Source organism: Aotus nancymaae, unplaced genomic scaffold, assembly GCF_030222135.1.
Source record: "Aotus nancymaae isolate 86718 unplaced genomic scaffold, 86718_ANA_hifiasm-v0.15.2.pri h1tg000051l, whole genome shotgun sequence".
Classification (NCBI taxonomy): domain Eukaryota; kingdom Metazoa; phylum Chordata; class Mammalia; order Primates; family Aotidae; genus Aotus; species Aotus nancymaae.
In genome coordinates this window covers 10,118,241-10,145,454 of record NW_026988465.1, presented here as the reverse complement: position 1 = coordinate 10,145,454, position 27,214 = coordinate 10,118,241, and the positions used below count along the sequence as shown (strand labels likewise).

Here is a 27,214-nt window from a genome sequence, read left to right as displayed (position 1 = left end):
ATGCAAGCTGCATTTAGAAGTCGAGATTACTGTATTTTATTGTCTGTGCTACAAGTATAAAACAATGGATTTCAGTTTTCTGTCTTGAACACTGTATCATGATTTAAAGCAGCACATAATCCTTGGTACATATTATTTCACATTCCGCTTGTGGTGACAATGGTGTGGACTATTTAGGAGTATAAAATACAGATTTAGGATAATTTTTCTATCTAGCATATTATGAAATTCTAAATAAGAAACAGTAACTTTGGGAGGCCGAGGTGGGTGGATCACGAGGTCAAGAGATCGAGACCATCCTGGTCAACATGGTGAAACCCCGTCTCTACTAAAAATACAAAAAATTAGCTGGGCATGGTGGCGCGTGCCTGTAATCCCAGCTACTCAGGAGGCTGAGGCAGGAGAATTGCCTGAACCCAGGAGGCGGAGGTTGCGGTGAGCCGAGATTGCGCCATTGCACTCCAGCCTGGGTAACAAGAGCGAAACTCCGTCTCCAAAAAAAAAAAAAAAGAAAGAAACAGTAACGTACTAGGTTTCACGGAGATGATCAGACTATTATCTCACTATCTCATTCACTGTCCGCCCTTGCCAGCTTTTTAAGTCATGGTAATGATAAAGTAGTGAGGAGGAGAGAAAAGAGGAAGAATTTTGGTCACTTTCAAAGGAGAAAACTACATCTGATCTACCACATGGGGCTTAGTGCCAGTTTCTATGCTGTAAGTGTAGATTTAAGCTATTTTTTATGATAGAATTTTGCTCTTGCTGCCCAGGCTGGAGTGCAATGGTGCAATCTTGGCTCACCGCAGCCTCCGCCTCCCGGGTTCAAGCGATTCTCCTGCCTTAGTCTCCCAAGTAGCTGGGATTACAGGCATGCCCCACCAATCCTGGCTAATTTTTTATATTTTTAGTAGAGACGGGGTTTCACCATGTTGGCCAGGCTGGTCTCCAAATCCTGACCTCAAGTGATCCGCCTGCCTCAGCCCCCAAAGTGCTGGGATTACAGGCGTGAGCCACCGCGCCCGGCCTACTAGGTGCTTTAACCTTAAACTCTTCTGATTCCCAGGCTGTGGATGTTAAGGAAAAGAAAGCAGTGAAGCTACTTCACCAGCTTTATGCAAGTTAATGTGCTCTTCAGGAGTCACTTGTAGACATTCTGCAGCAACCTAACTAAATTCCTAAAACCGAGAGATCTGGAACAAGTGTTCATTTTTAAGAATATGGCGTACTGATTAACAATCCACACAAATAAGTCACGCACCTCATAGCAACCTCCTGGTTAATGATGGACTGCATATGAGACTGTGGTTCTATAAGCTTATAATACTGTATTTTTATTCCACCTTTTCTATGCACACATACCACCATGTTACAACTGCTGCCGTATTCAGTAACAGTAACATCCCGTACAGGTTTGTAGTTAGGGAGCAGTAGGCTCTACCATCTAGGTGTGTGTGAGTACACTTCGTGAGGGTCACACAATGACAAAATTGCCTGACATATTTCTCAGAAAGTAATCCCATTGTTAAGCAATGTATGACTGTACATTCAAGCTAATTTGGATTCTACAGAGGCTAGTTTTAAACTGCTACTGATATACACATGCACGTGCTCACATTTACGTTTACAACACACCTACTATTCCTGTCTCATTGGCATGTGCAGCGCATGCACACAGACTTCTTGAATATACTATAAATAGAATAAACTACACCATCCACGTCCAAGATTTAAAACAGGTGGCCCAGGACTGAGATGGAGTCATTGGGCTGAATTCAGTCCACAAATATGTATATTTGCCTATCTCATTTTTTTAAAGGGTCTCATTCTATTGCTCAGGCTGGAGTGCAGTGGCACAATTATAGCTCACTGCAGCCTTGACCTCCGGGGCTCAAGGGATCCTCCTACCTTAGCCTCCCAAGTAGCTGGGACTACAGGTGCACGCCACTGTGCCAATTTTTTTTTTTTTTTTTTGAGACAGAGTCTCACTCTGTTGACAGGCTGGATTGCAGTGGCATGATCTCGGCTCACTGAAACCTCTGCCTTCCAGGTTCAAGTGAGTCTCCAGTCTCAGTTTCCCAAGTAGCTAGGACTATAGGCGTGCGACACCACACCCAGCTAATTTTTGTATTTTTAGTAGAGACAGGGTTTCACCATGTTGGCCAGGATCTCTTGATCTTGTGATCCACCTGCTTTGGCCTCCCAAAGTGCTGGGATTACATGTGGGAGCTGCCACACCTAACCTCAATTTTTAAGAATTTGTTTTGTCAACCTGGGGTCTGTGTTGCCCAGGCTGGGCTCAGACACCTGGACTCAAGTGATCCTTCCACTCTGGCCTCCCAAATTTCTGGGATTATAGGCGTGAGCCACTGTGCCAGTCCTATAAGGTCTCGAAAATGGAAACTCTCATTTTAAAAATCCAGATTCTTTTCTTCAGAAGAGCTAACAAACTAGTCCTTCCCTTTTTGCAAAACAACAGGGTTGAAGCTGAACGGCGATGGCCTCTTGACGCAAGGGTGGACTTTTCATCTTGGCCCTGTTCCCAGCACTCCCTATTCATCTCCTCACTATCAGCTTCACTTCGGTGCAGTATCTGTCTGTCCCCACATGCATTTGGGGTCATGGTCCCTTCTCTAGGTAAACCCACTTGACTCTTCTCCAAGTGTGATGGATTGAATTCTGTCTTCCTAAAACTTCTAGGTTGAAATCCTAATCCCAGCACCTCAGACTGTCCCCTTATTGAGACAGGGTCTTTATGGGGATAATCATGTTAAAACGAGGTCATTAGGGTGGGGTGGTGGGCCCTAATCCAGTGTAACCGGTGTCCTTATAGAAAGGGGAAATCTGAACACAGAGATACACATATAGGGAGAGAATCATGCAGAGATGAAGGCAGAGACTGAGGTGATGCAACCACAGCCAAGAAAGGCCAAAAACTCCCAGCAAATACCAGAGGCTGGGAGAGACGCCCAGAACAGATGCTCCCTTGCAGCCCTCAGAAGGAACCAACTCTGCTGACACCTGGATCTCAGACTTCCAGCCCCTAGAACTCTGAGACAATGCATTTCTGTTGTGTACGCACTTGATTTATGGCACTCTGTTACGGCAGCCCCAGCAAATGAATACACCAAGTAGCTGAAATTAAGTCAGTATCTTCCTTTGATCATTGGGAAGAATCATAGGTGAGTGGTCTGCATTACTGGCTATGTCTAGCTTAGGAAAAGGATGTCACAAGGAGAAATGCTCTTTCCCAAACCAAGTGGCCAGGCTTTCAAGAGCTTCTACATAGAGATGTATCCAACTAGAAGTGGGGGGTCTGCCTGGTCCAACGTAGGTGATGAAAAAATTCTGGTCAACTCTGACTGCAAAAATAAAAATGCTCATAGTTCATTCCTGAGTAGGAAGGTGATATCTGAAGGGTGAAGGGATATTTTAGGGGAAGGAGTATGTCAGGGAGGTAGACGGCCCAAATCCTCATTTACTCCTGAGCTCACTTTAGATGATAAACTCCTGTGTATATGCTGAGGCATTTTCCATTTTTTTGCAGGATTTTTTGCTCATCTGATCCAAACAACAGACAGGGTACTGGTGAGGGCAGAGGACCTCAGTAGGAGAGGACTGGGCCAGCCGAGCCTCTTTGTTGGGTCTGAAGAGCTGGCTGTTCCCTAGGTGAGGTCCCAAGTACGCTGACTGTTGACTGACCACAAACAGGTCATGTTTTGGAGTCTTAGTCCTTCCTTTAAAAATGAGTAGCCCTAGCAACTTACTGAATGACCCACTTTTTATAGGATGTTTCAGAATCAAAAGCATGGCTTGTTAGACATCAGGTTTCTCTTTAGTTCCAGAACAACCCATTCCTAGTGATCCTAAGCTCCAACCCCTAGGGGTTTCACCTCACCAATCAGTCAGTGCCACAGGCTGGAACGTGGAGAAAGGCCAGAACATGCTGGCTCTGACTGATCACGAGGTCACCCTGGCATGGCACCCTAACTATAAACTTTGAGAAGCATGGCTTCGTGTCTAATTTTTTTTAATACTGACTTTTTGGGGGCAGTATGTTCAATTCTATTTCAAATAAACAAAATGGAGCTGTGAGGGAACATCACTCTTGTGGGAATAAAAAGCTTGGTAAATGAACAGAACTAGCAGTGGATCTGATGGCTGAGATCCCATAGTCAGGCCACGCCCTAGGGTTCAGGATGTGGAACCCCAAGAGGAGATCTAGAGAGAATGCAGAATGGTTTCTCATGGTGGGGTAGGTGTGGCGAGGGACTGCCCTGAGGTCTGTGTGTGTCCACTGGAGGTGCAAAGTGCTGCTCACGTAGCACTGAGAAGGGACCCTCAGACCAGGGGACTCTATAAGAACTTCATCAACACGAATCTAAGCACATGTCCCCATATGTACCATTTCTTTATGTGTAATATACACGTACTCCTGCAATGATACACCCTGCACATTACAATCCAGGCACAAATAACCATGTTAAAAAGGATGACATGAAATGAATGTAAATAGAAACTCTACTGTTTTCGCCAGTCACCCCAGTGGATGGCATCATTCACCACCCCTTGGTCCTCTGTCATCCTGAAGTCTGAAGTCTGTATACATGAGGAGGAGGAGCCACATGAACCCTGCTGACCAACATTCATGTAGCTAGGGCAGTCCACACAACTCAAATGGCAGTTGACTGAAAGAGTTATTTACTAAAAAAATCCAGATGACTGGGCGCGGTGGCTCACACCTGTAATCCCAGCACTTTGGGAGGCTGAGGTGGGTGGATCATGAGGTCAGCCTGACCAACATGGTGAAACTTTGTCTCTACTAAAAATACAAAAATTAGCTGGGTGTGGTGGCAGGCACCTGTAATCCCAGATACTTGGGAGGCTGAGACAGGAGAATCACTTGAACCTGAAAGATGGAGGTTGCAGTGAGCCGAGATTGCACCACTGCACTCCAGCCTGGGCAACAACAGAGCGAGACTCTGTCTCAAAAAGAAAAAAAAAAAGAAAAAAGAAAAGAAAATCCAGCTGACTTGCTGACTGAGACTTAGTATGAGTCTGCCCAATAGCCTCAACAAGTAAACATTTTTGGAAACACAGTAATTTTGGCATTTTTATGTAGAAACTCCGCCTTAATGCTGGGAGGTTCTGCAGAAGTTGACATCATTTTACTTGGTGTTTCTGTCTCCCACTGATTATTCTTGGAATGTTGCACACTGTGGTCTTTTTTTCTCCTCTTACGTTACTGGAACTGTCAGGCTAAAATTATGTTTTCTATCTTGCTTACTCTATTGAGGACCACAGGCTTGGCCACATGATTTTCAAAGAGCTTAAGATTTCCAGTACATTAATAACCAGAGAATGCTGCAGCCATGTAGCTTCCGAAATACCAACTCTACAGCACACTTCAACATTCTTTTAGTTACTTTTTGTGATCATAAAGCACACATTTTGCACACACTAATCAGATGACCTAGTCTCATGCCACTAGGGCAAATGACTATTTAGGAAATGACAGACTCAAAACTAGAACCCACACTCCTGACTCCAGAGTAGCTCGCTCTCTACCACAATCACTTTCTGGTTCTCAGATTTCCCCTTCATTCTTCCCTGGCTTCAGGATGAATGGGTGGCTGGAAGCACACAGTTGAGCTCTCAGCTCTAAAGGGAATAGTCCCCAAAACTCTTTGGGTATGCATCAATGGTTATGCTACCTTAAGGATGACCCTGAGGCATAGATATGGCCTATCTGCCTGATGTGCTGAGCTCTGTACAACTTTGGCAATTTGCTATGCATTCCTGTCTCTCCTTTAGGTACAGTCCCTGCACTCTGGCTAGAGCTTCCAAGGGTCTTACCACAAAGAAAGAAACTCCCTAGTTGAAAGAGTAAAGGACAAAGTGGGTTCAGAGGAAGGCCGCAGACCGTCTCGATGCCTTGAATATGCTGCCTTCTCCACTTGGTCTTTCTGTCCCTAGTTGATGTGTCTCCTGCTAAGGCTTGCTTCTGTGTCCCCACCCAAATCTCACCTTGAATTGTAATCTCCACAATCCCCATGTGTCAAGGGCGGGACCAGGCGGAGGTAACTGAATCATGGGGGCAGTTTCCCTCACGCTGTTCTCGAGATAATAAGTGGGTCTCGCAAGATCTGATGGTTGTATAAGCGTCTGGTATTTCCTCTGCTTGCACTCATTCTCTCTCCTGCCACCCTGTGAAGAGGTGCCTCCTGCATGATTGTACGTTTCCTGAGACCTCCCCAGATATGCGAAACTGTGAGTCAATTAAACCTCTTTTCTTTATAAATTACCCAGTCTCAGATATTTCTTCCTTGTAGTGAACTGAATAATACATCTGCCATCAACTGTAATGAAAGAGGGCTGGGAACAATGTATATGGTGGTAAACCTTCAGTGGATGCTACAAATTCCAAGCAGTATTTAAGCATCCTTCTAAGAGGAAGATTTGGGAAAGGGCTGGTTTACCTGGATAAGATTTCAGATGCAAAATTTCTTTCAGGGCATGGATGGTTTATGTCTCTTCCCACCTCTGGGTTTTGTGGCTGCCCTTGCCAGCCAGTCGTGGTGGTGGCTTGTGGATATGTATCCAGGCAGGGGAGGCTGGGATTCTATTTCTAGGAGTATGCTTTGGGACAATGGTGCCCTTTTTTACTGTGTTAGTCTAAACCAGGTGCAAGGACCTCACAGCGAATAAGCAGGCAGCCAGCCTCACAGGCCGACTTCCCACACTTCCCATCTCGCTCTCATACTTGCCACAGAAGAGGTCACCCAGGCAGCCAGATGCTCTGGCATCTCACTCCCATCTGTAGAGAAATCATCATTTGTCCCTCACATACCTGGGGCTCTGCCTGCACTGTAGTAGAGCTGGCAGAATGGGAAGGGAAGGGAAGGAGCTATGACAAAAGATCTGCTCCTTCTCTTTTCCTAATCCCCTGAAGGATAATATGTGAACTTGAACAAGCTGGGTCAGGAGTAGTCCAGAACCACACCCACCCACCCCAACCACCCTCAGAACTGAGATCTGATTCTATGTAACCTGAGAGAGATGGGGGAGGCTAGAATCATTGTCTTCAAGTATGTCAAAGCATGCCATGTTATGGGGCATGAGGGTGCAGAAAAAATAGAATAAGACCAGTGACTGGGAATGGCATGGACAGATTTCAGTCCAATATTGGAAGAATGTTTAACAATAAGGCTCTCCAGCAATGGGACAGGCTCTCTCAAGAGCTGTAACTATCACTGAGGTATTTAAAGGAGAAGGCCACGTTACTTCAGTCAATGAGAGAAAGTATGTATGTGTGTGTGGCAGGTGGTTAGATGTTTTCTAGGACTCTAAAGACTGCATAACACTAGGTCCAGTCATCCATCAGTGTTGACCATTTTACAAAAGCCCTGTACCATTATAACATCCTCCAAGAGGAAACCAAGTTAATTTTGAAAAAGAAGCTGTCCTGGCCAGGTGCGGTGGCTCATGCCTGTAATCCCAGCACTTTGGGAGGCCAAGGCAGGTGGATCACCTGAGGTCAGGAGTTTGAGACCAGCCTTGCCAACATGGTGAAACCCCATTTCTACTAAAAAAAAAAAAAACAAAAAAAATTAGCCAGGCATGGTGGTGTGTGCCTGTAATCCCAGCTACTTGGCAGAAGAATCGCTTGAACCTGAGTGGTGGAGGTTGCAGTGAGCCAAGATTGCACCATTGCACTCCAGCGTGGGCCACAAGAGTGAAACACCATCTCAAAAAAAAAAAAAAAAAAAAAAACTGTTCTTAAATAACAAAACAAATCAGGTGGGAGGGAAGAATACTGGCATACTGTTGGATGAGGCCTATGTCTACACAACCTCTTAGACTATGTCTACACAACCACCTTCTTCACTTGCACAATGCAAAGGCAATAGTTACAGCAGGTAACTGATTGCTTGCTATGGGCCAGATCTATTAACTTGCTTAATTTTCACAACTCACTGTTTTATATACACAGAAACACAGGTAAGGAGAGTAAGTGATTTACTTAAGGCCATACAGCTAGGAAGAGGGAGAGTCAGAATTAAGCCCTGGTAGACTTCCACGCATTATGTCTAGACACTCACCAGACACCACAGTGTCTGGTGTAAAGGGCTCAAGAGAGAATTCTAGAGCTGTGCTGTGTGACATTATGCAAGATAATCAAAGTTCTCTATGCCTGGTGTTCTCATCTGTAAAATGGGTATACAAACGTGTATCTTACAGAGAGGCTCAAAGAGAAATGATTTAATACATGTAAAATGTTCAGAGAATGGTGGCAAATAATAAGTACTCAACAAAGGTTACCTAATGTCAAATAAACATGCCCACGATTACAAATAGATACATAGATGGTTAATATCTTAATATAACATAAAGCTATGCCTATGTCTGTAATATCCATATGTAAAGGGCAATCACTCAAAAACAGTCCCAGTGGAGTAATGAGGCATCACTACCAACCACTTAACCATATAGCAGAGAGTGTGTTATCTTATTGCTTTGTGCTTAATCAAACTGTACCTTATCTTTCCATAGGTCCTCAATTCTATTACTTGATGGAGGTCTTTCTCTTTTCTTTTCTTTTCTTCTCTCTCTCTCGTTCATTTTTTGAGATAGGGTTTCACTCTGTCACCTGGGCTGGAGTGTGGTGGCACAATGATGGCTCACTGCAGCCTTGACCTCCTGGGCTCAAGCCATCCTCCTGCCTCAACCTCCCATGTAGCTGGGACCACAGGCATGTGCCACCACATCTAGCTAATTTTTGATTTTGTGTAGAGACGAGGTCTTGCTTTGTTGCTCAGGCTGGTCTTGAACTCCTGGGCTGAAACAATCTCCTGCCTCAGCCACCCAATGTGTTAGGACTACAGGTGTGAGCCACCATGCCTCGCTAGATGATGGAGGCTTTTCTATAGATGACTGTTCTCCCTGAAAACCTGCCTCTCAGTTTCTCCCTGAACCTTGAGTCAAGTAAGTTTTCCAAGATTTGGCTAAATGAAGGAGAGGGCACTATAGAAACAACCTTGGAGACAACATGGGATATTTTCCATTGTCTCTTCTTTTTTTTTCTTTTTTTAGACAGACTCTTGCACTACCATCCAGGCTAGAGTACAATGGCATGATCTCTGCTCATTGCAACCTATGCCTCCTGGTTCAAGCGATTCTCCCTGCCTCAGCCTCCTGAGTAGCTGGGATTACAGGCACACAGCACCACGCCCAGCTAATTTTTGTATTTTTAGTAGAGACGGGGTTTTGCCATGTTGGCCAGGCTGGTCTTGAACTCCTAACCTCAGGTGATCCATCTGCCTTGGCCTCCCAAAGTGCTGGGATTACTGGCATGAACCACTGCACCCAGCTGAGACTGAATTCTTTTGCTAGAATCTGGAGAGCTAAAGGCCCACTGCCAGGGAGGCAGAGGGTGCTGCTGTCCTACCTGGTGAGCTTGGTGCCAATCTGTTGCCTCAGCTCCAGCCGCTCCTCATCCGTCTGCCTGGGAAGGATGTTCTTTTCTTCCAGCTCTCGCTTGGAGGGCCTGTTGCTGAGTTTGATGGCTAAGGAGTCCTTCCTGCAGACCTTCATGGCCAGGGAGCCTGCAAGAGAGAGAAATGAGTCCCTTAAGACTGACACACATCTGCCTGCCTGACACACACACACACACACACACACACACACGGCCAACCTGGACCATAAGATACACGGCAGGAAGGAAGTCATCAAGGCTTTAACACCTGAGAGTGGTTAAGGCCTCAGTTCCTAGAGTTCCTGCCATTGCCACACACTCTACCCCTAGTACTGTGTGGGACACATGGAGACCACACGGGGAGCCTGTGATTGGGTCCCTGCTCTCCAGGAACACCCAGCATGCAGACAACGTCACAAAGGAGGGCAGGACTGGCCATGGGTTGCAGCAGATTGCAGAGGGGGAGACAGGACAGAGGCCTTTAGCAACTAGGGGAGGTTTCACGAGGAGAGGCTGACACCTGAGGCAGAGATGAGAGTCCAACGGGCAGCAGGTGGGCGGGGATCTGTGTCTGCAAAAGTGCAGTGGTGAAGGCTACACCAGAAACCTCAAGAGACAGAAAAGATCAACTACATTGGAGCTGGGGGCACGTGGAGGAGAATAAAAGTAGGCGGACAAAGTGGGGCTGGTTGGGGGTGGGAGTGGAGGTGAGGGCTTTGAAACAGGCAATATCCTGGGGTGTTTTTCTTTTTAACCCCAGCATTTCTGAGCAGCAGAGGCAGGGCTTCCCTACATCTGGTATAAATCAGTGGTTCTCAACCAGCGGTGATTTTGCTCCCCAGGGGACACCTGGCAAAATATCAAGGCATTTCTGGTTGTCAAAACTAAGGTGGCAGGCAGAGGGTGCTACTGGCATCTAGTGGACAGAGGCCAGGGATGCCTGTAGACATCAGAGTGCCCAGGAAAGCTCCACACCAAAGAGTTATCTGGTCCTGAATGCTGGGAGTGGCGAGGCTGAGGAACCCCGGTATGAAACATTCAATTCTCTGGATGCTAAACAGCAGGCTGAGCAGGTGCTCCTTCCACTCATGGGTCATTGAGGTGTTTGCTGCCCTGTGTGGTTCCTTCCTCGACATCACCTGGATCCCTTCAACAGCTCACCAGGTCTCACACGGAACCAGCTATTTGAAGCCTGGTAAGTAGGGAGCAAGAGAAAACACCAGCGGGCAAGAAGTCTGGGGGTGCCTTTGGGTTTTAGAGTAGTGCTTTTCTTGTTTTTTCCTCTGCTGGTTTTAGAACATGAACTTTGGAATGTGATAGAGCCAGCATCAAACCCCAGCGTTGCCCCTTAGCAGAGGGGAGGCCCTGGGCTGGCGCCTTGCTTCTCCATTTTCTGCCCTTATCTGTAAAATGGAGGCAATGATGTCCATGCCTCAGGGTTGCCGTGAGACGCAGGTGAGAGATTAAGATCCTAGCCCATTGTCGGGCACACGGTACATGTTCGATGCACGGTTGCTATTCTCACAAGTTCATTTATTAAAAAACTGGCCAAATATCAGGCTGTACTCACGTAACTAACATTTATTCACTGTTCACGGCCAGAGTGATAGGTTTTGAACTTTGCTTTCTTCATTTCTTCTCTTGTCTCTTAGTGCCTTTAAAGGTCATAAATAAGAAATTTAAATTGAGGCCTTCTAAAGTTGCTGATGCTTAAGAAGTGAATTTGTTGCATACACAGTGGGTAGTATTTGAGTGTTTGCCTGACGGGAACAGATGTTTAAGCTTTTTAAACTTTTTTTTCTTATTGGGGAATTTGCAACCCAAGGGAAGCAATAAAGAGCCATCTAAAGAGGTAAGAGGTGGCATTTTTCAAAGCCCTGCACCTGTAATTTTTAGAGCTAGGAGGGCCTTTAGAGGATATTTACCATCTCCTCTACTGATGTAGGAACTGAGGCCCCAAGAAGTAGACTGAGCTGCCCTATGACCCAGGACCAGTCAACACCAGAGCGGGCATTAGAACCCAAACTGCTGGGGTGCCGGGTCTGCCCTCTGCTGTCTTTCCACAACAGCATGCTTCCCCACCCCTGGTGAAGAGTTAAGGTGAACGCACTGGTGTATAATGAGCTGTCATCGTCTTCGTCCTCCTCCTCTTCCTCCTCTTCTCTTGTGTACAGGCAAGAAGAGTCTTCGTAGTCTGACTCGTGAGGCACATTTTCTTTATTGTCATCACATTCAATCACAACAGTTGGCACTTGTCTTATTTCTGGAAGGCCCATAGGTCCTGCTTTGGTGACCCCGTCACCCGAGTGCAACCCAGAGCTGTGGTAAGAAGTGGAACAGGGGACCCGCTGCTCAGAGCTGTTTAAAGACAAGGAGGAAAGAGGAAATTCATTTTGGTTAACATGCTATGTAAATGCATCAGAACCATTTTAAAACCCGGTTGCCCTCGGTTTTAAACCATTTTAAAACATAGTTGGCATGTGCAGTACATGCACACAGACTTCATGAATATATTATAAATAGCGTAAAATACACCACCCAGGTCCAAGGTTTAAAACAGGTGGCCCAAGACAGAGATGGAGTCATTGGGCTGAATTCAGTCCACAAATACATATTTTTGCCTATCTCATTTTTTTTTTTTAAAGAAGGATCTCATTCTGTTGCTCAGACTGGAGTGCAGTATAACAATTATAGCTCACTGCAGCCTCGACCTCCTGGGCTCAAGGGGTCCTCCTACCTTAGCCTCCCAAATAGCTGGGACTACAGGTGCATGCCACTGTGCCCAGTTAATTTTAATAGTTAATAAACTTGCCCAGTAGACCCTAAGAGACAAAGGGTCTACTGGGCAAGTAAAGTCCCACTGCTCATCTTACAGGGAATCATTTTAAGATGGCATGGTTTCCTGATGGGAATAGGGGCGTGGGATAGAAAATAATAATTCCAACTCCTTGTGGGTGGTGGTGATGTTTGCACAACAATGTGAACGTATTTAATGCCATTGAACTGAATGCTTTAGAATGGTTAAGATGGTAAATTTTATGTTATCTGTATTTACCATAATTTAAAAAAATTAAAAATAAGGGCAAAGGATTAATTTGATAGTGAAGTTATTCAGGAAAGAAAGATAATAATTGGGGTTCTAGTTTTCTAAAGCTACAGAGGGCAACTGAATGTGTGATAGACTATTTTTAATTTATTATACTTTAAGCTCTGGGATACGTGTGTAGATCATGCAGGTTTGTTACATAGGTATACATGTGCCATAGTGGTGGTTTGCTGCATCCATCGCCCCCTTATCTACATTAGGTATTTCTCCTAATGCTATCCCTCCCTGTTCCCCCCACCCCCTAGGCCCTGGTGTGTGATGTTGCCCTCCCTGTGTCCGTGTGTTTTCATTGTTCAACACCCACTTATGAGTGAGAACATGCGGTGTTTGGTTTTCTGTTCTTGTGTCAGTTTGCTGAGAATGATGGTTTCCAGTTTCATCCATGTCCCTGCAAAGGGCATGAACTCATCCTTTTTTATGGCTGCACAGTATTCCATGGTGTATATGTGCCACGTTTTCTTTATCCAGTTGTGATAGACTATTTAAAATGCTTTGGCTGGAGATGCTGAGAAAGGGAAGACAGTGATGGACCAAAGGCCGGAGACCCATGCATGACATTGTCAGCGATGACCTAGAGAAAGTCCTCTCCCACAGGGAGCCACAGGTAATACCAGTCTGGATATTTTGCAGGTCAATTTTCTAAGAAGCAACCAGGATGATGTTTTTGGTTCTATCTCTTAAGTTGGACCAACTTTGATCAAATATGTTTTTAATTAACAAAGCTATACAGCTGGGCGTGATGGCTCACACCTGTAATCCCAGCACTTTGGGAGGCCAAGGCAGGTGGACCATGAGATCAAGAGATCGAGACCATCCTGGCCAACATGGTAAAATCCCATCTCTACTAAAAATACAAAAATTAGCTGGGTGTGGTGACATGCGCCTGTAATCTCAGCTATTCAGGAAGCTGAGGCAGGAGAATCACTTGAACTTGGGAGGCAGAGGTTGCAGTGAGCTGAGATCGTGACACGGCACTCCAGCCTGGTGAAAGAGTAAGACTCCATTTAAAAAAAAAAAACTATAGAAGTTTGTTGTTGGAAAGTTAGAAAATGCCTGTCATCAAAAACAAAGAAAATAGTTATTTTCTTAATCCTCTGAGGATTATGTAGTAACTTAGAACCCTTTTTATGAAAGGCTTTGCATTAAATCTAGCAAGAATCATAAGAATATGAAGCCAGAAACCACAGTTAAATTTTGTAATTCTTTTTCAGATTAATTGGAAGTGAAATTTATAAATTTCCTTCATTCAAGGAATTTCTAAACACAGGAAACTCAATGCATTTTACCATCCAAAAGTGTCTGACATGCATAAGGAAATGGAGCATGAGCTTATATTACATATCAGTAAGTTCCACATTTGAATATTTTATCTAAAAGAAGCCTAACTTATGACATGTGAATGTATGCCTCTTCTTTGAAACTTGCAATTATGCTTTAAATTATTGCTATGCCTAATGTAAATTCAATTAACTTCCTTTCTTCCATTGTTTCCAAAGAGCTGTTTTTCTCTTTGTATTTTTCATATAACTCTTCGGTGATACAAATGGAAAAATCTAGTTAACACATTATGAACTATGATGTTCAAGGCAATGAACTAAATCAACTTAAAAAAAGCCAACCACTGAATAGGATTAAATCACATATTTACAAAAATGCAGCATCTTATTAGACATTAGTGGTTTACGTCGGTCCATTTCCCACCTAATTTAATAGAGATGACAATGGGAGGAGGGTGAAGTACATGACAGATGGTCTCCAGGGTGGCGAAGGGTGACGGAAGCGGGGCTGGGGACTGGCTGCACACCCCGCAAAGCAGCTCTTTCATCAGTGACAGCTACTCCATTCCAACTGCGCTTGGATTTCCACATTGGGTATTACAGGAAGTAAGGATGGAAGGGGCAAAAAATGTCATTCCATGGCTCATGTTTTGCCCCAATCCTGCCTTTTCCTCTCTCCACTTTCTAGTTTAATTAGCAATGTTTCCTATAAAGGCGCAGAGCTGGGGATTTGGCAGCCGGGAGCTGGGGATGAAAGCAGACAATAGATATTCTTGTTTGGTGGGAAAAATCTTTTAAGGGAAAAGAGTTGGAACTAGAGAGCATGAGTTCCTTAAGGTAGAAGGCTCCAAGTTGATTCAAGAAGAGAGAGGAGAGAAAAATGCACAGGGAGATAAGAAACGCCACCTCATAGGTAGTGTGTGATCAGCAAGAGGCTGTGGTTTCCTGTCTCTCAAAGATACATGGGCAGCGTGAGACCTTCTTGCATAGGATGGGATTAAATGGAGGACAGCCTGCTACTTTGAAAGGTACCAGGTACTATGCTGCTGGGTTTGTCAAATAGGGATTGGTTGTGTGGCCAGTGACTGCCCGTTGGGGCACTAGAGAAACAGATAAAGACCTCTGGGGCCAATCAGCTCACCTTCCTGACGTGTGAACCCTAGCATGTGCTTGAATGCCTAATTTTCCTCAAGAGCAAAGGAGGTATTTTCCAGGAAGCTAGGTGAATCCACCAAAAGGATTTTTAAAAATTCTATTAATAAATACCCATGGAATGCTAACTACGTATCAGGAAGAGTCCTGAGAAGACAAATACCCCGAGAAACCCACCCCTTTTGCAACTATGGAGAACCTCAGGAGAGCAAGAAAGGAAAGGAGAGTACAGGAGTTAGCTAAGAAGCAGGCAGGGAAGGTTAATTTGGGGCCTCACTTTGGGGAGTCAAGACAGATCTGAGTCCCTGTTTTGCCACTTACTCTCTTCTTGACCTCGGCCAAATTGCTTAACCTCTGAGTCTTGGCTCCCTTAACTGCAAAACTGGGTAAATCATGCCTTTTTTGTAGGGCTGGTGCATGTGAAGTGGCCTGTTGACACGGCCTCAAACGAGACCCTCACTGGTTATTGACAGACATAGCCTTCCAAGTGGTTTCACAGCAGGCTGTTTCAGTCCAGTCTCCACAGTTCTCGGAGCGACTTTCTAAAACTCAGATCTCAGAGCCTCACCCATGAGAATTCTGAATGCCCCTCGAGTCTACAAAACTGCTGCTCTAGGAGTGATGCAAATGAAAATTCAGTTAACGCATCATGAACTGTACTATTTAAGGCAAAGAACCAAATCAACTCAAATGTAGCATCTTATGAAACGTGGCCTCTGTCCCGCCGGTGACAGACACCCAGCAGAATGTCGGTGTCTGTAGCACGAGTTTTATATAATACAGTTATCACCTAGAAGATCTGCTCTAAATACAGGCTCTCATTCCAAAAGAAAGGTGAAAACCATTAGCCTGAAAACAGTAGCTTAAACATAGTGTAATGTGCTTGCCACAGCCTCCATCATTTGGCCCAAATGATTAACCCAAACTCATTCCCCCTTCCTTCCGTCTCCAAACAACTGACCCCTTGATCACTTCCAACTGTGCATTCAATGCTCTTGGCCTGGAATGTGTTCCTAAACCATCTTCACCTCATTCATTCCTATTCCTCTCTCAATACTTGTCTCAGTCCATGCGTTGCCTGTGTGTATAGGAGAGTCCTCAAGTGTGAAAACCCTAATCATCTGTTTGCTTATGATCTTCCCTTCACCATCCAAGGCTGCAGGCTTCTCGTGGGGCAGAAGCCATGTCTTCTGCTTGTATCTGGTGCCTATTACCATGCTTAGTGCCTGGTATCGTGCCTGACACAAAGTAGATCCTCAGTAATTGTCTACTGCTTTAGCCGAATGAAAAAAATACAGGTTGCAATGACTGATGTTTAGATGTTTTGTAAGCAGTTGACAAAACATGTTCAAAAGGTATTAACTAAGGGATTGTTTTTTAATTTGCAGGGAGGCATCTAGTGCTGTGCTGCAGGGATATGGTGCCCTAGGCTTGGCTGGCATCTTTATCAATGGCAATGACAAAAAGGGCATCCTCATTGAATAAGTGGAAGAATTGAAGGACAGAAGAAGGGAGAGTGAATAGAGAACATTTACTAAATGTGTAATTTTCACACACAGTGTTGCATTTCACCTTTCCAACAACTGTACAGGTCAGGTGCTATTCTCCCCATTTTATGAAGCAGGAAATTGAAGCTCTGAGGGGGTAATGAATAGGCCCACAAGGACACAGCTGGTAAACGAAGGACTTGAAATTTGAACCCACTCTATTACAAATTCGGTATGCAAAAGTTGAGCTATGATACTTATGATATTGTGTCCTTTGATAAAACCCAAACCCCACTAAATGTACCCATGCAAGATGGAGGAAAGATCATGTTTTGTCAAAAACGTGTGTGAAAAATGGACATTGGCTGGGCTAGGTGGCTCATGCCTGTGATCTCAGCACTTTGGGAGGCTGAGGCAGGTGAATCACAAGGTCAGGAGTTCAAGGCCAGCCTGGCTAACATGGTGAAACCCCATCTCTACTAAAAATACAAAAAATTAGCTGGGCATAGTGGTGGGTGTCTGTAATCTCAGCTACTCAGAAAGCTGAGGCAGGAGAGTTGCTTGAACCCAGGAGGTGGAGGTTGCAGTGAGCTAAGATCACACCACTACACTCCAGACCTGGCAACAGAGTGAGACTCCAACTCAAAAAAAAAAAAAGAAAAAAGAAAAGAAAAAGAAAAACGGGCATCGTTACTTTATAAGTATTTTAAGTCTTGCTAACTGGGGTAGGTAATCGTGTTCCACCCTGCCTTGACCAGGCCACACCTGAGGCACTAAGCTTAACCCTCAGGGTGTTTGGTGGGGGTGGGGTGGGGAACCCATTCATTCACCGATCATCGTGGCTGCCTTTGCACCAAAATAGCAGAGTGGAGTAGCTGCAGCACAGCTGAAAGTATTTACTATGTATCTGGTTCTTTACAGAAAGCTTTCTGAGCCGTGATCTGAACCAATGTTTCCTAAACTTCGAATATACTCCCACCTCCTTCACTTTTTGTATATGGCATCTTTGAAGTCCATTTACATTATTATCTACTTTGTAATTTTTAAAGTCAGTACAGTACTTTAAAAAAAATTTAAACATTATCGTAACTTCATCCTAAGCAAATGGTATCTTTGTAATAACAGGTTTTATATGTAAATCATACAGGTTTACAACATAAGATACATTTTCATATTTATAATCATATATTTTCAATATTGATATAAGTACATACAATAGCCAGTAAAATATTACAACTAATGAAAGGTTGTCCTAAATTCATTTTCTCTACCACCAATGATGCAGATATCACGTTCTGGTGAAATGTTGGTCTAGACCAGGCTTTTTCAACACAGACATGACTGACAGTTTGGGCCAGACAATTCATTGCTTTGAGGGCTGTTTAGCAGCACCCCCGGCCTCTACCCAGCGGATGCCAGCAGCACTTCCTCCAACTGTGACAACCAAAACAATCTTTAGACATTGCCAAATGTCCTCTGGGGGGACAAAAATCATCCCAGATTAGAAGCCACTGGCCTAGAGCATCCACAGAGGCTTTGCTACTTGCTGCATTCTCAGCACGGTACCACGTGAATCTCTTCAAAAGCCACTTACATATTAATTATCAGGAATCTGCAGCATTCACTGAATGATGAACTGTCCAGATCCTCTCATGTGAGTTCCCGACTTGTCAGGTCTGAGGCTGGCAATTCTGGGGGCTGCACCACCATTCTTGGGGTCTACTTAGTCAGCTACTTGCACTCCTGCTTTCAGTTCCTGAGCTGTTACCCCATGAATGCAAGAGTTCCAGGCTGACGCTTGACTGAAACAGCTTTTCTCATTCTGTTGCCCAGATCAGTGATTTACCGAATGACACTCAGTGGCCTGAGAGAGTCTCATCTTCCAGAGGACCTGTCAACCTCCCCGAGGAATTGCTGACTCATGTAATAAAATCAATTGCAGACCATTCACGTCAAAATGCTCTGTCACTAAGCATTTAGTTGGTTTCGAATTCAAATAGATTTCATTGCACATGGGTTGTGTTCACCCTCCCTCTTCCTAATGGCTAACTAGCTTCTCAAACCGCAGGTAAACGTGGGGAATCTCATCCTAACTTCCTAGATGGAGGCTTTGTTCATCCTTACTGGATTATTGCAGATGATGATGGAAGTTACCATTTCTAAATGCTCACACTGTCCCATGTATTGATTCACTTGAGCCTCATAAGGATCCTAAGAGATAGGTACTACTGTGATCTTCCCATTTTAGACAGGAAAACATAAAGGCAAGTGGCCAAGGTCATACAACCAGAGTGGTGCAGACATTGAATTTGGGCCATCAGACTACAGGACCTGATCTACTGATGTCACTATACCACTGCCTATGTAGAAGCAGTGGTCCCGCAACGGCTCCAAACCTTACTCTTCTTCCAGAACCTCCCCCTCCACCCTATTCTGCTGTCAAACTGGTCTGATCATGTAATTCTCCCAATCAAAAGAGTCAGGGAAGGCCTCACTGTAAACTGGATTAACTCCACCCTCTATGGCATGGACTAAGAGGTGCCTCACCATCTGACTCCCCAACTCCTTTCAATCTCATCACTATTCCTTACCGTCTCCCCAGTGTTCCAGCCACATCAGATCAGTTGCCACTGCCCAGGTACACTGTGGACTTTCCTGCATCCTCCCTCTGCTCCTGTGGTTGCTCCGCCCCAGAACTTACCCTTCAGATTTTGGCCTAGAGAGAGAGTATCCTACCAATGAGATGCTCAAATCTCATTTCATTTGAGCATCCTTTTCTGATTTTTCCAATGGAAATCAGTCCCTTCTCTGCACATCTACAGCATCTGCCACATTATATTATAATTACATGTTAAGCATTTACCCCCACCCCTCATTAACTGTGAGCCTCTCCAAGACAGAGGCTGATGATCTTCCGGCTCCAACCTGATCACTGCACATGTGTCTGGAACTGATGGATGAGTTGATCAAATATTTGAAGTCTCATGCAATCAGAGTACACCACATTACATTTCCAATTACTTAATTCACTAAAATTAGGGTCCCTGATCCTTAGATCGAGTCTTGCTGCTGTAGAGAAATTATCTTGTGAAAGGAGCATTAGGACTTTTGGAAATAGTAAGAAGACAACTCGAGGAGCTAAGGGGCAGAGATCTATGCAAGCAAGAGCATGTTGGTATCATATGCCCTTCATTCCAGGACTGTGTGGGCACAGAAGAGGTATCAGAGAGAGCTTACGGTATTCCAGTTTCCAATTCTATACTCACAGGCTATCAGCCCACTTCAGTTCAGACTCCCAAAGCTAGGCTGCTTTGTAGGGTGAGGTCATTGAGGTTGACGAAGATCTATATGCTTTCCTCTTATACTAACATTCTGTCATGAATTTTAACAAAGACCAAAGGCCTATGTTCCAGGGGAAAAACAGATGCATTTCTGCTCCCTAACATCTAGGCAGCTCCAAATAATGTCATTTTCTTGACAAATATAAGAGGGATGAATATGCAGAAACTGAAGAGCATTCCATAATGTTCACAATATGTTGGACAGCTGCAACATTTTGGAATATTATGGAAATATTCCAATGTCCTAAATATACCAGCAGGTTCCACAACTCAGGATGGAGGAGGAGGAGCATCTTTCAAAACAACCACATGGATACCACGGATGGTCCTTTAGTGCCCTATGAAAGTGTGTTGTACATGTTCATTACCTCATTTAGTCGCCACAAAAACTTGCAGAGTTAAGAAGGGTGTTGTTATTATCTTGACTTTTATAAACAGGGACATGAAGTCTCGTAATCACTCAGCAGCTATCACAGCATGATGTGAACTCAGGTCTTCCCACCCAGGGCCTGTGTTCTTTCCATGCACCATGCTGCCTTCGCCTAGAGAATCAGCAAAGCCCATCATTTTTTCCATAGATGTATCTGCTGACTATGAAATGCAATTTATACCACAAATTTTAAAAACCATGGAATATAATATTTTTATAACAAAAAACAAGGATAACAGATGTTCACACAATCCAGCTACTCTCTTGCTGTGAATTTTGCTGTGAAGAGTCCCATGATGAGGGCTATTGTGGAACACATAGGGAGGGGGGCTGAATTCTAGACTTGGGGATACAAGTTTTGTGTGAGTAGCACATGGCTGGGGGTGAGTAGGTGTGCAGAGAGAGTAGGTGACAAGAGGGAGGACAGAGTAATTACCAAGCTGGATAATCCAGCCTTGCACAATGGGGTGCTGCCAATAAAAAGGGGGCATGCAGTGGGTTTTGTGTCTATTGTGGCCACTTTAATGACACCTCCCCTTAAGGCTAGACAGGCGTCACCACCACGCTCCTCTCATGACCCTGTGTGACGGTTCTGCAGTGCCCCATTCCCACCTGACATCATATTACACATTCACAGGCTTATCACCTGTCTCTCCCACTAATGAGTAAGCTCACAAGGATGAGGACTTTGTTTCATCCTCGTTTGCCCCTAGAGGATGGAACAACTTAAACGAACAGGAAAGAATGAACAGAAGTATTCCTAAAACAGAAGGCTTGCTCTTTACACAACACACACTGAGAAGAGAAGTATTTGGAAAGCTTGAGAGGAAAATGGCAGCCCCGAGTCAATAGAAGGCACACATTTAAAACTGTCTTCCTCTCTTCACATTCACAGGATGCTTTGGGGGGTGAAAAGCTATACTCTCCTCCCTCAGTCTTGTTCCCATCAAGAATGACCAAGCTTTCCTTCTGGAAAACTCAACTCTTCTCTTTGACTCTGTTAAACTAAGTAGGAAATGCGTAGGTTGAGAGCCTGGGCAGAAAATCATTCCTGCCTCCCTTCCCTTTTCTGCCAGTTCTTTCCTTTTTTTTTTTTCCTAAAAATACCTCATTGCAGCCTCGAACCTTTGGGCTCAAGCAATCTTCCCGCCTCAGTCTCCTGGGCAGCTGGCACTAACAGGTGTGTGTCACTGCACCTGGCTAATTTGTTAATTTTTTTTTTTGTAGAGACAGGGGTCTCTCTATGTTGCCCAGACTAATCTCAAACTCCTGGGCTCCCAAAGTTGTTAGGATTACAGGAGTGAGCCACTGTGCCTGGCCTTTACCTACCATTGCAATGGCTGAATGTTTTTAAGGAATCTCTAGACTTCAAAAATTAAGAGACTGGCTTATTTCGTGTTCATTACTGAATAAGGGTTAGGCACAGACCTTACTTTTAGTCATTCATAAAGGAATGAATGCCAAGACATCTACAGTGAGTCCAGGCCATTAAAAGAGTCACTCCCTTCTCCAAGGATCTTTAAAATCATCACTTTAGCACCATCACATGGTACAGGCTGATGAGCAGAAAAGATCACTGCAACCCATCCATGGAGGGGAATTAGTGGCTGGCAAACACCTTTGAAACTCTTGTAGGGAATCAAGGGCAGGTCATAAAATTGAAAATCACTGTCTCTTTTACATTCTTAATCTTTCTCCAAAATAGGTGGGATCCATTTTACCAACATTTCTAAAGAAAAACATCTAATAAAGGGAATATCGTTTTCTGGTATCTGGTTTTAAATGCATCCACTGTTTAAAAAAAAAAGACATTAATTTCCTCACAAGACAGAGAAAATTTATTATCGACAAATATGACACTGAAAACCAATTAAACTTCAACAGGAACAGCTTCTGTAATTTAGTCTGCAGAGTTATGAAAACAGTTTTCAGAGGAGAGAGAGAACAATCAGCTGCTTTCCTCTTGGAGACCAAAAATGTGTGAGAAATTATGCTGCAAACTGCAGTGCCTGAGACTGAAAAATAGCAGAAATAACCACCGTAGCCCAAGAAAATAGTTAATTAGCTTCTTTTTAAGAAAGCAGGCATACATTGTCTGGTTTACCATGGCCTAGGATTAGCCTTCTAAGATAAGACATATAACATTAAAACTTTTGTTTTTTGTTGAACTTCAGTCAGCAGGAAACTATGCTGTTCTATATATAGACAAGAGTACTGAGTCTTCCTGAACAGAAAATGTGTTTTGAGTTTTTTTTTTTCAGCAGTGGTAATGGATTTAAATTAATTTGTTCATAGCCTCTGTCCTTTCAGGGACCCACGACCCACATTTCTGAAATACTGTCTGGGATTGGGTTGTGATGAACAAAACTAGAAGACACACTGAGTCTGACCAACAGCCCGTCCCTCCCAGCACTCTCTTTCTGATGGAGAAGCCAGTGGTGGCTTTTCTACTTGAATTTGTCCCTAGATGCTGGTGAGTGTTCTAGCATGCTTGGCTGAGAGCATGGGTACTAAAAAGGCAGGACAGAGTCAGCAGGATTGTGCAAGTCCCAGCTGGGCCATTCGCTAACCTGGCCTCTTGGTCTTCGACTCCTCATCAGTTAAATGGAGAAATCTAGGTGCCTGCCTCACAGGCGGCTGTAAAATTAGAAGGCAATGCTGGTGCAGTGTGCTTCCCAGACATCAACACTGAGAGCTGCCGTTTTAACTAGGAGTGTATGTCAGCACCAACAATTTAACATAAATTAGTCAATATGGATATTATCCACTAATTTATTAAAATATTTCCTTTAGTGTTTTAATATTTTTGATCTGCAAAACTTTCTGGACAATGGTTTCCAAGATCAAAGAATCAGTATTTGGGCATTGGAAAAGGGCAGGATTTCTACTGAAGCAAACAAAAAAAATCAAAAGCAGATTATCTTTCTTTTGAAAATACACTTCCTGGGCTGGACGAGGTGGCTCATGCCTGTCATTCCCCACTTGGGAGGCTGAGGCAGGCGGATCACAAGGTCAGGAGTTGGAGACTAGCCTGGCCAACATGTTGAAACCCTGTCTCTACTAAAAATACAAAAAAATTAGCTGGGTGTGGTGGTGTGCGCCTGTAATCCCAGCTACTTGAGGGGCTGAGGCAGGAGAATTGCTTGAACCCAGGAGGCAGAGGTTGCAGTGAGCCGAGATCACACCATTGCACTCCAGCCTAGGTGACGGAGTAAGACTCAGTCTTGAGGAAAAAAAAAAAAAAACCACTTCCTTTTTTATCCTTGTAAGCCTTAAAAAGGTGTTATTAGTTTGTACAGTCTCATTTTAACTGTCCTTAAAGTTAAACAATTAGAAAATTGGTTAGACAATTGGCAAGGAAATTGGTTAGACAATTGGCAAGGATGGGTCTTGCTCACAGTGACATTACTTTGCACTGAAACCACATGATGTCCCTTGGAATAGCAGTTCAAGCTGAAAAACGACATGTACACGTAGCCACTTAAAGATGATAAACATAGGCTTTAAAGTCAAATAACTGACCTACAGTAAGAGATTGACAGTGCTGGCTTCCAAGGGGCAAGGACAAATGTCTAACTGGAATTGCGTGAGATTTTGAAGAGATGATGATCATCATCCTAAAAGAATCTTTCCCTGGAAACATATTTCATTTAACGCTGTAAGTCATTTGTTATGTCATGAAAAACACTGCACTTCAAATCACCACCGCTTCACAAGCAAGTAACACCTAGACATTCAGTTTCATTCTTGCTGAGGCACTGATTCACATCTGTGTATTATCAGGGAACACCCTCATTAGTAGGTGAAACATTACAGACATAAGCCAATACAATAATTATGTTAGACTTTTAAGGCTAAGAGAAACCCTAGGGATCCTTTTGTTTAGGAGCAAGAATTATTCTTTAGAATTTCCTGTGACCCTTGAGGCAACATGAAGAAAAGTAATTGTCACCATGAAATGTATTTATCCAAGGATTGTAAATTGTATTGTGCTCTTGAAAGACCTAAAAATAATCACGGGATAGTAGAATTTTAGAGATTGGAGGGATTTGGGGGTCTACTGATTTTAATTTCTTCTGTCCAATGTAAACACAATCCCTTTTTCAATATTCTTGACAAATTCCTCTCTAACTAAGATGCAAATATGAAAAGGGGACATTATAAGCAAATAATGAACTATTTATATAAACTTATCAATGTTATTATTTTAAAGGAAAGATTGCTTTGTTATTGTGTGCCTATCACAATGGTTGGCATGCAGAGATCAATGGGTATTGCTAAGAGTTCAAGATGATTCTGGAACTTCCCTGCATCTAGTTGACCATCCAGATTGTCTAGCTTATCCATGTTAACACAGATGTACGTCGGCTATGCCAGCAGAGGCAAAGCCATTCTACTTCTCCAGAATTTCACATCACAGTTAACCTACTTCAGTGTATCAGATCTGCAGTCACAGAGCTGGATTTGCCCTTAGCAGATGATCTGACCTGTATATGGTTTTTCTTTACATAAGTACATAAGTAAACCATTTGGGACTGCTGTTGGCCTGATTTAAAAATCTTCAGTGTCCTCTCTGCTGGCTCTTGGGTTCTTCATTATGTCTGATTACAATGTTATGTCATCAATATCATTCTCTATGCTATGTCTTCTAAAAACCTGGAGAATAAATGCCAACTTCCTTTTCTTACTAAAAATCTCATTCACTATCTGGAGATAGTATATCAGCCCTTCCTCTAATCTGCCTAAATGTTCTCTCATTTCCTTTCTCCTCTCCATCTGGATATTACTTTTTTTTTTTTTTTTTTTTTTTTTGAGACGGAGCCTTGCTCTGTCGCCAGGCTGGAGTGCAGTGGTGCAATCTTGGCTCACTGCAATCTCCGCCTCCCAGGTTCAAATGATTCTCTTTCCTCAGCCTCCCTAGTAGCTGGGACCACAGGTGTGTGCCACCACATCCAGCTAATTTTTGTATTTTTAGTAGAGACGGGGTTTCAGCATGTTGGCCAGGATAGTCTTGATCTCTTGACCTCATGATCTGCCTGCCTCGGCCTTCCAAAGTGCTGTGATTACAGGTGTGAGCCACTGTGCCTGGCCTATTCCTCTCATAAATGCAGCTCTTCAGAGAAGACCACTCCGAATTTTGTGGACCAGTTGACATTCCTGTTGCACATTCTCCTCCTCCCTCCCTGCACTCTCATGGGCACTGATCTGTCCAGGTTATACTCCCGGCAGGTTCTAAGCTGCACTGAGGATATCTTCCGTATTTGTCCTCTGTTACATCCCCAGGGCCAAGCTGGAGCCTGGTCTAGAAAATGCACTCAGCAAAGAATTGATGGATCTTCTGGTTGCTAAGCAAACACAGGCACTATCCCTTCTTTTTGCAGGGCCTGTTTTCATTCAAGGTTTACAAGTCAGTAATTGCCTGAAATTTTTTCCTGGCAAATGCCGGAGCTTTCTTCATCTAGCTGCTCAGGGACTTTGGGACAGGGAGAGGTAAATAAAGAATGAATTTATTAGAAATGTATTTATTTGTTCATTTTTAAGGCCCATAGGTGGCAATTTCCATCAGAACTAAATGTATGGTACTTAAAATTTTCCTAAACTAACACACATTGGGTGTAAATAAAGCATCATTGAAAATATCTATTAGCCAGGCATGGTGGCTCATGCCTGTAATCCCAGCACTTTGGGAGGCTGAGGTGGGCGGATCACGAGGTCCAGAGTTTGAGACTAGCCTGACCAACATGGTGAAACTCTGTCTCTACTGAAAATACAAAATGAGCTGAGTGGTGGCACATGCCTGTAATCCCAGCTACTCAGGAGGCTGAGGCAGGAGAATTGCCTGAACCCGGGAGGTGGAGGTTGCAGTGAGCCAAGATCGTGCCACTGCACTCCAGGCTGGCTGACAGAGTGAGACTCCATCTCAAAAAAAAAAAAAGTATTGATATTTTGCATCAATTGATGCAAAATACTCATTCATATTTTGTCTTTTTAGTTCAAACTCAGAGATTTCAATTATTCTTCCCATGTGAACTTATCTGGTAGACCAATACACTCTTTCCTCTAATCTGTCTAGGACGTACCCGCATTGCCTTTCTCCTTCTTATGTGATTGCTCCTATTTTTCAGGTCTCAGCATAAAATTCTGGAAGTTAACTTTCCGGTTTAGTATGAGGACACTGGATAGAGCTGGGCCATCAAATATGATTCCCTACACCTTAGCAATCTTAGCATCCCTACCTTAGCTAAGGATGATGACCCCTCCCCAACTTTGTCATTCATGAAGGATTTGCTCCAAGAGAATTAAAAGAAGGGATGGTGTACTTCAATGATGGCTAAGGTTCATAATCAAAATTATAGTATCTGGAGCTCTAGTTTGATATTACCAGACATGACAAGCAAAGACCTAGGTTTAACTTTAAGGGAGGAACTTTATACGTTGCTTCTAACATCAAACACAACACAACAGGAATGGCCCGACAGGGAAAGCCAGAGCAGATCCACAGCAAAAGCCTGTTTGTTTGTTCCTCCCTCCATTCTCTTTTCTTTTCTCCCTTCTTTTCTTTTCTCTTTCTTATCTTTCTCTTTCTTTCCTTTCTTTGTCTCTCTCTTTCTTTTCTTTTCTTTCTCCCCCTCTCTCTCTTTCTTGAAAAGCGTGAACACATTCCCCTACTTCAAGTTTCCCACATTTGGGCAAATTGCAGGGTTCAATATATCCCGAGTGCAATGGATAAGCCTCGCCCTGGGAAAACCATCTTCGTGATCATGGTATCTTCACTGCCAGGTAAGTATGCAAAAGCCTGTTTCTATAATTAGGAAAGTTTGTAACAAAACATTGATTGCAATAATAAGATACTTTTCTATTTCAAAGATTAGAGTAACTTTTAATGAAACCCACTCAAAAAATATTGTCAGAATACTCCCTACATGGCAGGTACTATGGCAGATTAAGG

The 27,214-nt window shown here is 43.7% G+C and overlaps 1 protein-coding gene and 1 pseudogene across 15 annotated transcripts in view; both read right to left on the bottom strand.

The window, feature by feature from the left end:
• PHACTR1 (phosphatase and actin regulator 1) overlaps nucleotides 1-27,214 on the bottom strand; it is a 588,779-nt gene that overhangs the window by 56,407 nt on the left and 505,158 nt on the right. For all 15 annotated transcript variants that reach the window (XM_012476554.3, XM_012476555.3, XM_012476558.3 and 12 more), the window contains 2 exons: nucleotides 11,583-11,830; nucleotides 9,446-9,602 (listed from right to left, as the gene is read on the bottom strand). In XM_012476554.3, coding sequence (XP_012331977.1) covers nucleotides 9,446-9,602; nucleotides 11,583-11,830 — 405 coding nt within the window. The remainder of the gene's footprint in view (nucleotides 1-9,445; nucleotides 9,603-11,582; nucleotides 11,831-27,214) is intronic.
• LOC135269302 (U1 spliceosomal RNA) lies at nucleotides 26,907-27,053 on the bottom strand (annotated as a pseudogene).